Source organism: Prunus dulcis, chromosome 5 (genome assembly GCF_902201215.1).
Source record: "Prunus dulcis chromosome 5, ALMONDv2, whole genome shotgun sequence".
NCBI lineage: Eukaryota > Viridiplantae > Streptophyta > Magnoliopsida > Rosales > Rosaceae > Prunus > Prunus dulcis.
In genome coordinates, this window is record NC_047654.1 from 10,428,490 (window position 1) to 10,443,682 (window position 15,193).

Genomic DNA, 15,193 nt, shown 5'->3' on the forward strand with positions numbered 1-15,193 from the left:
TATCTTTCCGCTTATGGCCCGCCGAATATGAGTCGGTCCTATCGTAGGATGGCGGCTTCGCAGGATAAGCGCTTGGCTTGGCATCCTCTCGGCGTGCCGAAGCGCTTGGTTTTGAGTTGAAGTACTCGGCCTTGGCGTGCACAGCCGCCTGCTTCATCAGCTCATCATACGTGCGCCAGTTGCTGCTGTGTACTAGGTATCGAAAATGCGAGGACCGAAGGCCACTCTTGAAGGCGCCGTAGGCTGCCCTATCATCTGTTTCCGGACACCTTGAGTATTCGTGACTGAAGCGCGCCGCATACTCTCTTAGTGGCTCGTCCTCTCTCTGCCGAATCGTGTACAGATCATCGGCAGAGTAAAGACGGTCTGTTTGAATCATGAAGTGATTGAGGAAAATTTGCTTTAGCTCGTCAAAAGAATCCACCGTTTCCGGCTCCAGACGGTAGAACCAATTCAGGGCTGCCTCGGTAAGTGAAGACGGGAATAGCAGGCACTGCCCCTCGTCGCTCAGACCCTTGCATCCGATGGCAGACTGAAATGAATGAAGGTGGGTTAAAGGATCTTCGGTACCAGTGTAGAATGGTATGCGCAATGGCTGCACTTCCCGATCCTGCCGAGAGCGACGGATGCGTCTCGTGAACGGCCCGGGCCGAGGCTTTCCCCACTCGGGTTCCTGGGAGCGAGCCTTGTCGTTTTCCATTTTTTGGACCTTCTGAAAAAGGAGTCGGACAACAGGGTCTCGGCTTGGGATTCCTTCGGCATCATAGTCTTCCAAGCGCCTTCGCGGGCTCACAGAGTTATCCCCCAAGTATTGAGTTGATACCGAACGGTAGGTGGACGTTTGCGCATCGGAAGGAACATACTCTGATGCCGATTCCGTGGAGTTCAATCCTTGGACCTTCCGAATAGGTGACTTACTTCCCCCGGCGTTCATCCGGGATTCCCGTAGTCGAGCGCTAATCCTGATCGGGGATCTCTGTCTCTCTGCCTCCCGATCGTTAAGCCTGTGTCGGCAATCAGAGTAGACCTTCTTCGGGATGTGTGGTTGGTCCCTAGGTGTCGGCACCACCAGTTGTTTGGAGGGCGCGGGCGTTGCCCTTGCTGCCCTTTGGTGCCTCCTCCTATGAGGGGTTCCCAAGCTTTCGGAAGAGTGAGTCGTCTGGATGTTCTGCGGGTGCTGCTGGTGCAGCTGCCGTTGGGTTTCGTCCACTTTGGATGAAAGGTGGTGGTTGTGCTCCTGAAGCCTAGCCATGTCCTTTCGCAGAGATGCGATTTGGGCTACTAGCTCGGCCTCGGCGGCTGTTTGGGTTGATGGGGCGTTTCCGTAGGGAGTGCATGGGGGTAGCTCTGGGCTAGCCCCAGCTTGCCTTCCGAACGGTGCCCCGTCCTCCGATAGAAAAGTGGGTATTGAAGTGGTCCCCATGTGTTTAGGGGATAGTGGGTTAATTGTTTTTCGTTTCCCACAGACGGCGCCAAACTGTTGATGCGAAAAAGTGGTTTGACACGTGGTTCGCCCAACTTAGTGATATTGTGTCTTCGGAAGGGAGTTAGTCTTCAGAAGATCAAGTTCCTGCAAAAAGGGAACGTTCGGTAAGACCTTGGGGTACCGGTGCGGTACCGGCCGAAGGCTCTCCGATGCTTAAATAAGTACGGATTTAGTAAAGTTTAGACTACAGATCAAGCGGTAGCGTACCGTTGGTTTTTTCTGTCTCTCTTCTTTGGGAATAGGGGTCTCCTTATATAGGCCTGGGGAGGCGTGCATTTTGATCATATTTCCGATGTGGGACTGTAGGAGCTGGTCGTGAGCATGACACGTGTCCCAGGTCAAAAGTGTCAGGAAGTGTAGGCTTCGGTAGGGGATATGCCGAAGGGCCTCTGATGTCAAGTTGTCGTTTCCGTCCACGTGTCAGGTGGTCATTGGTCGTTAATATACGGTATAAACAACAATAATAAATAATATATTCGAGCTTCTTTCTTGCAAGACGAAGTTATTATGTCCAAATGCTAGCTTGGACTTCATCAGTTTCACATTTTGAAAGGTGTCCATAGGCGCAGCCGCGCAGGTAACATATAAATATAATAAGTATAGTAGAATAATAGTAATGGTTCTAGAAGTCAATAAACTACAACCCAATTAATTATTTGCGTTTTTTGATTCCAATTTCCAGCACGTTTACACCGTCGATATTATTCCTGCAATTAACTCATTGACCAAATTGTCTATAAATACCACACAGCACTCACCATTGATGCTACTACTCATCAGTTCATATTTTACAGACCGAAACAGAGAAAAAGCAGAGCATTTTTCTTTTGAAGCTTTCCTTCCTTCCACTAAAAGAAATCAACATGGCTTGGAAAACAAATGATGCAGAATCTTTGCAATCCTCTGATGAGCTGAAACGCCAGAAGAAAATCAAAATGGCCATATATATTACTATTTTCGTTGTGTTTCAGATCATAGTTATCACCACAATGAGTCTCACTGTGATGAAAGTCAAGACCCCCAAGTTCAGGCTGGGCAGCAACATCAACGTCCAAAGTTTTGAATCTGTCCCGGCAACGCCTTCATTCGACATGAAATTCACAACCCAAATCAGGATCAAGAACTCAGCCAACTGGGGTTCCTACAAGTTCAATGCTGCCAATGTCACGTTTCAATACCAAGGCGCGACTGTGGGAGTAATTGACATCGCAAAGGGCAAGGTTGGATGGCTTTCGACCATAAAAAGAAATGTGGAGGTGAGTTTGAGTTCAAGTGCAATAACTGGTTCAAATCTTGGAAGCGAATTGAGCAGCGGGGTGTTGACGCTCAACAGCATAGGCAGATTGAATGGAAAAGTTGCAATTATGTTCATAATGAAGAAGAAGAAGGCTACCAACATGAACTGCACCATAGCTTTTGATGTGGCAGCCAAGACGCTCAAATCTTTAGAATGCAAATGAGCGGAGTAGCTAAGCATCCGGGATGCATCTTCAGCATTTGGATTGCGACTAGCTAGTTCTTGATTTGTGACTCTTCTCATTCTTTTTATTCTTTGTATCTGTCTTGCGATTGGATTTGTTATAGAGTTATAATGGTATTTGTTTTCCTTACCACTCCCTTTTTCTTCTTTTCTTCTTATTTTTTCATTGAATATACAATGGTAATAATACTCACAAAATACCCTTCTAGACATATCTGGTTCGATCAGTTGTGCTCGTTTTGGCCTTGAGCAACTCCTGGTTTCATAAGTGCTTTAGAAAATTTAGCCCTAAAAATTTTCATGGAAACGGCCCCATTTCACACTCATATAAGTGACTTCTTATTGGTAATATCCTCTTATATCTTACTCGGATAATCAAGGTATAGGAATCATTAGAAGCATAGCTTAACCTAAACACATTTCATACAACACTGTATCATCATAGGATATGGGTAGGAGATACTCTGCAGTGTTATTTTTGAGTTATCATAATTTAGTTATCCCTTTTGAACCTAGATCTTGGGATCTCCCGTCAACTAGGTTGGGTTTCCACTATGACGACTCATTTGACATGGGCTTTAACCCCATTCCCCTCGATGATCTATAAACTTTCTCTCCGTTCAAACCTTTAGTAAAAGGATCCACCAAATTATCTTTTGACTTTATGTAGTCAATGGTAATTATACCACTAGAGAGCAGTTGCTTAACAGTGTTGTGTCTTTGACGTATATGTCAAGACTTGCAGTTGTACATATTGTTTTGTGCCCTTGCAATTGTAGATTGACTATCACAATGTATACATATAGCAGGCACATGTTTTGGCCAACATGGAATATCTTCTAAAAAATTACGTAGCCATTCAGCTTCCTCACCAGCTTTATCTAATGCTATGAACTCAGATTCCATAGTAGATCTAGCTATAACAGTTTGCTTAGTAGATCTCCATGATATAGCCACATCTCCAATTGTAAAGACATATCCACTTGTAGAATTGGAGTCTTTAGTATCAGATATCCAATTAGCATCACTATATCCTCCAAGTACAGCTGGATATCTTGTATAATGCAATCCAATATTTTTGGTGTATCTTAAATATCTTAGAACTCTGACTATAGCTTACCAATGATCCCTTCTAGGATTACTAGTATATCTGCTTAATCTATTAATAGAGTAAGCTATATCAGCCTTGTTTAATTCGTAAGATATATGAGACTGCTAATGATACGAGCATATTCTATTTGTGATACACCATGACCTATATTCTTCACAAGATTAAGACTAGGATCATAAGGTGTTCTTACTAGACTAGCATCATACTTGCTAAAATTCGCAAGTATTTTCTCAATATAATGTTATTGGGATAAAACTAGTCCATTAGATGTTCTAGAAATTTTATTCCATAAAATCACATATGCTACTCCCAAATCTTTCATGCTAAAATCATTGGTCAACATTTTCTTGGTAGATTTAATCATCCCAATATTGCTACCAATAATAACATATCATCAACATAAAGACAAATAATGACAAAACCATCTTGAGTGCTTTTCGTATAAACACATTTATCACACTCATTGATCTTGAAACTATTTGAAATTAGTGCATTGTCAAATTTCAGATGCCATTGTTTTCGTGCTTGCTTTAACCCGTAAAAAGAATTAACAAGCTTACAAACTTTCTTTTCTTGTCCAGGAACAATAAACCCTTCAGGTTGTTCCATATAAATTTCCTCATCTAAATCACCATTTAGAAATGTCGTTTTCACATCCATTTGATGTATCTCATGATTATGCAATGCTGCAATTGCAATTAACATTCTTATTGATGTTATTTTCGTAACTGGTGAATATGTATCAAAGTAATCCTATCCTTCTTTTTGCTTATAACCTTTGACAACAAGCCTTGCCTTATATTTGTCAATTGATCCATCAACTTTCATCTTCTTCTTAAAAATCCATTTATAACCCAATGGTTTATTTCTAGGAAGAAGATCCACAAGTTCCCAAGTGTGATTCTACATGACGGATTCAACTTTGGCATTAATAGCCTCTTTCCATGAAGGAGCTTCAGGAGAAGTCATGGCTTCTTTGTAAGTTTGAGGCTCATTTTCTAACAGTATAAGTTAGAAACTCAGGACCAAAGGATTTGGATGTCTTAGCTCTCTTACTACGTTTGGGTTCATGTTCAGGTTCAGGTTATGGTTCTGCAGTCTCTTAGTTTATATTTTCTTGATGACTTTCTTGGCTATCGCTATTAACAGTATCATAGGTTCTTTTAAGTGTATTTCTTTCTTGTGCATCCTTATAAGGAAATACATTTTCAAAGAAAGATGCATTCATTGATTCAATAATCGTATTCACATGTACATCTAATATATCAAATTTGTGTACAAGGAAACAATATGTACTATTGTTAATGGCATAACCGATAAAGATACAGTCAATAGTTTTGGGTCCTATCTTACCTTTTTAGGGGTTGGAACCGCAACTTTAGCTAGACACCCCATATTTTCAGGTATTTATAGGAAGGCTTGTGATTTTTCCATAACTCATAAGGTGTCTTGTCTAACTTTTTATGAAGCAATTTGTTGAGAATGTAATTAGCAGAAAGTAAAGTTTCCCCCTACAAATTCTGGGGTGCTCCAGAACTTACTAGCAAAGCATTCATCATTTCTTTTAAAGTACGGTTTTCGCATTCAGCAATACCATTTTGCTGAGGTGAGGATGGAGCAGTAGTTTGGTGAATAATTCTGTGTTGGGAACAAAACTCACCAAAAGGTGATTCCTATTCACCACCTCTATCACTTCTTAGTATCTTTATTTTCTTGCTAAGTTGACTCTCAACTTCACTTTTATAATGTTTGAACATTTCTATAGCCTCATCTTTGCTTCTTAGCAAATATACTTGACAATATCTTGTACAATCATCAATAAGTAATAAAATATTTTTCCCACCTCTAGTTTGTACAAATTTCAAATCACAAATATCACTGTGAATTAATTCTAGAGGTTCTGTACTTCTTTCTATAGACTGGAATGCTGATCTAGTTAGTTTTGCTTCTGTTTGTACCATAACTGACCGAGCAACTAGCTAGGCTAGATCATTCGAGTGCCATGCTTTGAGAGGTCATCACCTTAGCCAAAGAAGCAGCATCAACAAATCACAACTCTAAGCAAAGCAAGAGGAGTCCCACATCGGAAAACTACAAGAGATGGAGACTCCCCCTCACCTATAAAAGAAGACTACTCTTTCCTTAGAAGGGGACTGGCTCTTGAGTACTCTCTCTTCTGGATCCATCTCTAGGCTGAGCTTCTCACTTGTTATCTCTATATTTGGGTCTAATCCCCTTGTACAAATGTAAACAAACATTATCATAATGAGAACACCCTTCTCCGTGGACGTAGCCCATCATTCGGGTGAACCACGTATATCTTGTCTTCTATATGTTTATCGCTTGCCCAAATCCTCACACACTTGGTGAAGGTCCTCACCTTCATCCATCATCCATCACACCTCATCACTAAGTTGGACTCAATATTGGCCGGGCCATTTTGAGCATCAACAGCTTCAACACAGGTTTCACATTTATTATGGAAATCAATATGAAACTTAGGTATTAGTTCCATATGAATTAATTGACATAGTTTGTCATAATTAACATGCCCTAATCTTCCATGCCATAAATCAGATGACTCAAGCATATAAGCAGAACTAACTTTATTATTATTAACTTTGTGTACAACAGTCATTACATTCATCTTGAAATGTCCATCAGTAAGGTACCCTTTCCCCACATACATTCCATTCTTAGTAAGTACAAACTTATCAGACTCAAAGACTAACTTGAACCCATTCTTGCTAAGCAGTGATCCAGAAACCAAGTTCTTCCGGATCTCAGGGACGTGAAGTAAATTATTGAGAGTGACTTCCTTTCCAGATGTCATCTTTAAAACTATTTTCCCTTGGCCATGAATTTTGGAGGTGGAGGAGTTTCCCATGAATAAAGGCTCTCATTGATCACTTGCTTCATATGTAGAAAACATCTTCCTTTCAGAACATATGTGGTGTGTAGCTCCAGTATCCACCCTCATTCCTTGGTGTTGCCTACCAAATTAACTTCAGACACGACTGCGGAAAGATTAATATCTGACAAATCAGTTGAAAGCTTGTCTTCTTCAGTCATGTGTACCTCAGTCTTGCCTTTTTTATTTTGGTGGCCTTGTCCATTTCTACTTCGGCAATCCACAACTCGATGCCCTTGCTTGTTGCAATTGAAGCACTTTCCCTTAAACTCCTTGGACTTCTTGGAGTTCCCTTGACTTGAGCCTTCTCCAGAGTGCTTCCTCTTCTTGTTATTTCTGGACTCTTTTTCCACTATGTTAGCCTTAGCTTCCATTATGGATCCAGACTTTTTGTCAGCACGACGATTGTCCTCTTCGATCCTTAGCCTTACTATCAAATCCTCAAGTCCCATCTCCTTATACTTATGCTTAAGGTAGTTTTTGAAATCCTTCCAAGAGGGTGGTAATTTTTCAATGACAGTAGCCACTTGGAAAGACTCACTCAATTCCATCTTTTGTGCATGTATCTCATGCAGAATGAGTTGGAGTTCTTGGACTTGACTTATGACAGTCTTGAAGTCTACCATCTTGTGGTCAAGAAACCGACCGACGATAAATTTCTTCATTCCTGCATCTTCGGTCTGGTATTTCTTGTCTAGTGACTCCCATAAAGCCTTGGCGGTCTGAATTGGACTATACACATTGTACAGTGCATCACGTAAACCATTTAGCATGTAGTTCTTGCAAAGGAAGTCAGACTGGTTCCATGCATCAGAAGCAGCCACTGTTTATGTTGTATCACCAGGTGCAGGAGGATCTGCTTTCAGGATATGAGCCAAATTCAATGTGGTGATGTAGAACAACATCTTTTGTTGCCATCTCTTAAAATATATCCCATTAAATTTTTCAGGCTTCTCTACATGATTATGGGATGAAGGCAACAGCAGGTGCACTTGTCTTCACAGAAAGACCCACTTTCTGTATCTCATTCGACATTTTCCTTAATTGAGTCAACAAACTCAATGTGAATAAACAAATATTCGGCAGTTTTTAAATAGATAAATAATGGTACACAGCAGTGCAATAAAAATTAAGGAAAATACAATCTGACAATTATATAAAATGCTATATGCAATTGTACAGTAAGAATTAAAGTATGCAAATCAATATAATTTAAATTAATAAACAGGAAAAATAAATAATAAACAATATAAACTACTGGGAATGAAATTCTATTTAAAAGGAGCCTTGTCTAACAACAATCAGACGTGTGTGGCAATTTCAATATTGTAGGTTCCAATCAAAACAGTAAACCTAAGAGTGTTAGATCAATGCAACTTTAAATTGTAGACAAGAAAAAAGGAAAGGAAAACCAACTAAAATGAAAATCAATTATAAAAAAATGCTGTAATTCAAAGGGAAGATTTTCTATTGTATATAAACTTTGTCTAAAAATAGAAAGAGAATGCAATCAGACTTTGTTTGTGGCAATATTAATTTCGTGGGTCCCGATTATGATAAAAGGAAAAGAGAACTAACTAAAAGGAAATCAATAAAAAAACAATTGAATGAATAATCAGCTAAATTTTAAAATTTTAAAAATTAAAAATATAAAATATATATAATAAAAAATAAATAAATAAACTCAAATCAGCGATGTAGTACAGCACGCAAAAATTCAAACTGTTTTGCACTTTTTCATCTAAAAGCATAAACACATACTGATATATCTAGCAATTAACACAGACTACTGTATATAGCAATTAACATAGAGTGATTCGTCTTAAGATTGTTGGAAATATGAGTGCTAAATTGTTATAAAATAAATAAATAAACACTATAAACAAAACATATTTTTACAACAGCAGAATGGAATTAAAAGAACCTTAATTGAGTCGAGGCAAGTGTTGGACACTCTGACCTTAAGACGAATTACGCCCCATACTGGTGCTTATGGTTCACTGGCGTTTGCCTCCCAGGATACAACAACTCCCCTCCTTATGAAAGAAGCACTGTAATTCACAAGGAACTTTGAACCAAAATTATGCAGGAACCTCTCTTTATGAAAACTCTAATGCTCTCTATATATGAAAGTCTGTATGTAGAGAATTGATTGAATGAATAAAACTGTAGGAGGATTGCTCTATTTATAGATAATGAAATACCCTTTCAGGTATCCCAATCTAAAAAGGCAAACAATGCATCCCTTGGTCCAAAGAGTTGTCATCCCAAACAATGCATCCCTTGGTTTAAAGAGTTGTCACCCCCCAATTGAAGATGTCTTTAATCCAAGGGTCATGTCCCAATGGATTTTATTAATTTCCATTCAAATAGAAAATTAATATTAAATTTCTCACACTCTCACCTTTGGCTCAAACCTGATTTGATGCCTTAACTTTCTCACGTTACAATAACCTAGCGCTAAAGTACCTATTTATATGTTATAGAGCTTTAGTACAATTATACAAGGAATAGGAAACTTAAAGCACTCCAAAACTAGGAGAAAATATGTCTAGATTCGCCAAGTATATGTGCTGGATTTGTGCCTCCCGCTCAAGCACCACTCCTCTGTGTTTGCTCGAGTCTGAGTTCTGCCACTCGAGTAGGCGCTCAAGCGCTTGGGTCTAGGTGAGATGTATCGCTCTGCCTCTCGAGCGCCTATAGTTTCCGCTTGAGCGGCAGAGCCTAGTCAAAACTACTGCAGCTCTTTTGACTGTCTGTTTCCTTCACTCATTCCGCATCTTTAAATGAAACAACATCAACAATCTCCACCTTGGCAAGCCTTAAACACCTTGTGAAAATTATTTACCCTAGAATCTCTTCAAACCTCTTGGAAACCGTTCTAGTAATTCCCAATAGCTTCACCTCAATCTTTAGCATGTAACAAGATTGAGCAAGCTCAAATAATGTCTGAACTTCTTAGTTGCAATCCAAAGCGTTCTCATCCGTATGAACCATCTCTATTGCAATGTCCCCATCGTTCGCCTAATCTCTTATCCGGTGTTACCGTACATCAATATGCTTAGGCATTCCTTGAAACACTTAATTCTTGACTAAGCATTTAACACTTTGACTGTTACTTTGTATCACCACCAAGTCTTGGGTTATCCCAAACTCTTTAGCCAATCTTGTTAGCCATAGTGCCTCTTTAGAAGCCTCTGTTAGCCGCATATACTCCTCTTTGGTAGTAGACAAAGCAGTAACTGATTGTAGCACCACTCTCCAACTAATTGGTCGTCCACCACAAGTGAAAACATACAACCCAATTACTGATTGGAAAATGCTAGGTTTACCACATTGTTCATACCACATTGTGTACCACCTCTCTAATAGAGGTGGGCTCCACCTCTATTAGAAAAATAATACAAAATATGGTATAAAAATGTGATAAACCTAGCATTACCCTTAATTATTTGCGCAGCCGCGCAGCAAACATATAATATATAACAAGTATGGTAGAATAATAGTAATGGTTCTAGAAGTCAATAAACTACAACCCAATTAATTATTTTGAAAGGTGTCCATAGGCACAGCCGCGCAGCAAACATATAATATATAACAAGTATAGTAGAATAATAGTAATGGTTCTAGAAGTCAATAAACAACAACCCAATTAATTATTTGCGCGTTTGGATTCCAATTTCTAGCAAGTTTACACCGTCCATATTATTCCTGCAATTAACTCATTGACCAAATTGTCTATAAATACCACACAGCACTCACCAATATTCTCACAATCAATACACTTACTCATCAGTTCATATTTTACAGACCGAAACAGAGAAAAGGCAGAGCATTTTCTTTTGAAGCTTTACTTCCTTCCACTAAAAGAAATCAACATGGCTTGGAAAACAAATGATGCAGAATCTTTGCAATCCTCTGATGAGCTGAAACGCCAGAAGAAAATTAAAATGGCCATATATATTACTATTTTCGTTGTGTTTCAGATCATAGTTATCACCACGATGAGTCTCACTGTGATGAAAGTCAAGACCCCCAAGTTCAGGCTAGGCAGCAACATCAACGTCCAAAGCTTTGAATCTGTCCCGGCAACGCCTTCATTCGACATGAAATTCACAACCCAAATCAGGATCAAGAACTCAGCCAACTGGGGTTCCTACAAGTTCAATGCTGCCAATGTCACGTTTCAATACCAAGGCGCAACTGTGGGAGTGATTAATATCGCAAAGGGCAAGGCTGGATGGCTTTCGACCATAAAAAGAAATGTGGAGGTGAATTTGAATTCAAGTGAAATAACTGGTTCAAATCTTGGCAGCGAATTGAGCAGCGGGGTGTTGACACTCAACAGTGTAGGCAGATTGAATGGAAAAGTCGCAATTATGTTCATAATGAAGAAGAAGAAGGCTACCAACATGAACTGCACCATAGCTTTTGATGTGGCAGCCAAGACGCTCAAATCTTTACAATGCAAATGAGCGGAGTAGCTAAGCATCCAGGATGCATCTTCAGCATTTGGATTGCAACAAGCTAGTTCTTGATTTGTGACTCTTCTTATTCTTTTTATTCTTTGTATCTGTGTGGCGATTGGATTTGTCATAGAGTTTTAATGGTATTTGTTTTCATTACCACTCCCTTGTAGTTATTCCATGATGATCTATTCTATGACACTTAATTATCATCAATTGTTCTTGTAATGATGATAACTTATATTCATGTACGCCTTGATTTATTATATGATTTTTAGTTTTTTATACTCTGCTTCTTTAAAGTTGTTGAAATTATTCTCTAATGGTGGGTGCAAGAAAACTATTGTCCTGGAGACTGCATAATTGAAAACATTGAAGTCACCCAAACCAAATGCAGTTGCTTTTGATTCGACAACTATCGTCTGTGATACTTGTTGCCGTTCTGTTTTTGTTATTTTGTTCTGGATTAGGGTTTTTCGTTTTGTATATACTTGTTCCTTTGACACGGCACGGAAGCACTATTAAAGAATAATCCGCTGGTCAATCTAAAAACAAAATTAAAATAAAAAGGATAACGAACTAATCACATAGAAAGGTTTGCTAATTGTTTAGTATGGCATGAGGTAAAGAGCCTCAACATGAATCAGATGAACAGAAAAATGGAATTGTAGCACAAAACACAAGTTGAGATGAGAGCATTGGACACAGAAGCTAGTCACATCAAGGGAGACATCTTTTGTTTTGTAAGACCTCCATTGACGACAACTGAAAATTACGTACAAAGTATCTCTCCTTATATAGTCAGAAACCTGAAAGAAAGTAAAAGGAAAAACAGGAGCCTCTGGTTGAAGAGAATAAATAAATCACATTATGATTCTACAAAAAAAATCCTACCTAAAACAGAGAGAATAATGAACAAAATAAACATCAAGAAATAGGCTTCCTGCCTCACTTGCGCAACAAATGGGGAAGGTGCAAACTCCATCACTCACTGCTGACCTTAATTTCTCATTACTTGCATTCCAAAGCTTGAATTGCCTTTGTTGAAAAATCAAATTTCATGGTGCAGTCCATTGTGGCAGAACATCAATTACACTTTACCAGTCAACTTAGCTTCGCTGCTCAGTGTCGTCAACACCGCCGTGCTCAGTTCACTGCCAAGATTGGAACTGCTTGGCAATCCATTTGAATTCAAACTCATCTCCACATTGATTTTTTTGGTGTAAAGCATTACAGCCGGGATAGCAGTTTGTCCCACTGTCAGACAGGTGTGGCCCTGGGGTGGTGCAAGTGGCGCCAGCGCACAGGGCCCCTTATTTTTTAGGGCCCCCAAACAAAATTTTCCTTTATATTATACTTTAGCGCGCTGCATATTATCACAAATGTGTGTGTGGCGGAGCTGGCTTTGTAGCGCATATCCCTTAATAGAAGGGCCGTTGTTCGAGTCTCATTGAAGGCATTCTACCCAATGTGAATGATAGTTTTTTAAATTTTGGGGAAAAAAACTCTTGTAATAGTTTTAATTCTTCAAATAAACATAACAAATACAATGTGAATGGTTTTTTGATAGTAAGGTATGTTGTTGTCATTACATGTTTATTGATGATGACTTTTAGTTATAAGTATTTTTGTATTAGATTATGTAAGGCCCTAATTTAAGTTTTGCACAAGGCCCTCAAAATCTCGGGGACAGCCCTGCTATCACACTCCGATATTGAAACGCAACTGTGATTGCATCGAACTTGTAGGGACCCTAATTTGTATTCTTGACCCTGATTTGGGTTGTGAATTATGTGTGGAATGAAGGTGTTGCTGGGACAGTCATTGGTTTCTTAGAATTTCAAAATTGGCCAATTGCCTATATAGTTTAATAATAATGTGAGTTAGGTGAGGAGCTTTCTATTGGTATATTCATCAAATGAAGGCGTAACTTAACCCGCAACTTTCTGTCTTTGATTATATATAACAATAATTTGCCAATACTATTAACAATGTGACGACAAGTGGGATAGATCCCACAGCATGTTCTCACCTGTTTTAATTAGAAGATTTGATCTATGCACAGAAGCTTCTATATTGATATTTAATTCATATGTCCATCTACTCAAAGCGAAAAAGCGTAAAGGGTCCTCAACAAAGTCATCCATCATCTAGAAGTCAATAAAATTCTTACATTTGGACGCGTTTGGTGTGTGCCATAAAACTCTTCCCCTGAAACTCACATTTTCCAGGAAATTCATTCCACCTCGTACTATAAATAAGAGACTACTCTTCCATCATTTCCACAAACAACTCCCTCCATTTCCAAGTTTCATATCTTAGAAAACCGAACTCCTCAAAAGCAGAGAATTTTCTTTTCATTGCTATCAGAAAAAGAAAAACCGAGCAACATGGCAGAGAGGACTCAACAGGCTTATCCTTCGGCACCAGCAAACCATGGTTACCAAAGAAGTGATGCAGAGTCTTTGGAAGATGCTGATGAGCTGAAACGCAAGAAGAAAATCAAAATGGCCATATATATTGGTATTTTTGTTGTTTTTCAGATCATAGTTATTACCACAATGAGTCTCACTGTGATGAAAGTTAAGACCCCCAGGTTCAGGCTAGGCAACATCAACGTCCAAAGCTTTGAATCTGTCCCAGCAACGCCTTCATTCGACACAAAATTCACAACCCAAATCAAGATCAAGAACTCAGCCAACTGGGGTTCCTACAAGTTCAATGCTGCCAATGTGACGTTTCAATACCAAGGCGAGACTGTGGCAGTAATTAATATCGCAAAGGGCAAGGCTGGATGGCTTTCGACCATAAAAAGAAATGCGGAGGTGAGTTTGAATTCAAGTGGAATAACTGGTTCAAATCTTGGCAGCGAATTGAGCAGCGGGGTGTTGACGCTCAACAGCGTAGGCAGATTGAATGGAAAAGTTGCAATTATGTTCATAATGAAGAAGAAGAAGGCTACCAACATGAACTGCACCATAGCTTTTGATGTGGCAGCCAAGACGCTCAAATCTTTACAATGCAAATGATTAGATTTGCGAGATCAAGATTGGTTCTTAATTCGTCATTTGTTATTATTTTGCCTTTGTGTACAACTTCGATTTGTTTTATATGATTGAATATAGAAACAGATGCTACTTATCTTCTTCTTAATCGAGTCCAATCACGAAATTCTACTAGAACTACATAATTTTGAACACTTACGAGACAGAAGAAGCGTGAAACCGACTTATATATGTTGGATTTGATTGACGTCAAAATTGGAACAAATTGGACTAGATCAGTAAGCTTAACGGATTGAATAGATCTGAACAACCCTATAAAAAGGTGGGAGTAAAAAAAAACCATACTTCTTAAAGCGTGCGCTCAAGCCTTGCCAACATAATGCAAGACTGGACTTGAGTATTAATTTGTTTCCTCTGTTTCTGTTTGGTCAGACTCTTTTGGGTTGTTGTTCTTTGTGTTCTGAGTTCAAATGTGTGCCCTTCCCTGTTTTGGGGTGGTTTCTGCTCTGCCTAGGGAGTTTGTTGTTCCCTCGGTTTTGCTTGTGTTTCAACTCTAAACTCCCGCCACGTTTCTTTGCTTTGTCTACTTCAACAATGGCTAGATTAAAGGAAATAAAGGCATTCATTGCCTTGCATGACAAACAAACACACAGGGGTGGCTTGACTTTCAACATTAGGGATATGCTAGGAAAACAATGTTGGCTCGTTTTTACATGTTCATACTCTTTGTTAGC

At 39.2% G+C, this 15,193-nt stretch overlaps 3 protein-coding genes across 3 annotated transcripts; all 3 read left to right on the forward strand.

The window, feature by feature from the left end:
* The first annotated feature begins 2,349 nt into the window (after window positions 1–2,349).
* LOC117629016 lies at window positions 2,350–2,946 on the forward strand. Its single transcript, XM_034361548.1, has one exon. The coding sequence runs from the start codon at window positions 2,350–2,352 to the stop codon at window positions 2,944–2,946; it is 597 nt and encodes a 198-aa protein (XP_034217439.1).
* Window positions 2,947–10,992: 8,046 nt separating this feature from the next.
* LOC117629017 lies at window positions 10,993–11,463 on the forward strand. The gene has a single exon (XM_034361549.1). It carries the CDS (start codon window positions 10,993–10,995, stop codon window positions 11,461–11,463), a length of 471 nt encoding a protein of 156 aa, XP_034217440.1.
* Window positions 11,464–13,728: 2,265 nt separating this feature from the next.
* Window positions 13,729–14,607, forward strand: LOC117628330. Its single transcript, XM_034360750.1, has one exon. The coding sequence runs from the start codon at window positions 13,845–13,847 to the stop codon at window positions 14,481–14,483; it is 639 nt and encodes a 212-aa protein (XP_034216641.1). The 5' UTR covers window positions 13,729–13,844; the 3' UTR covers window positions 14,484–14,607.
* Window positions 14,608–15,193: the final 586 nt, after the last annotated feature.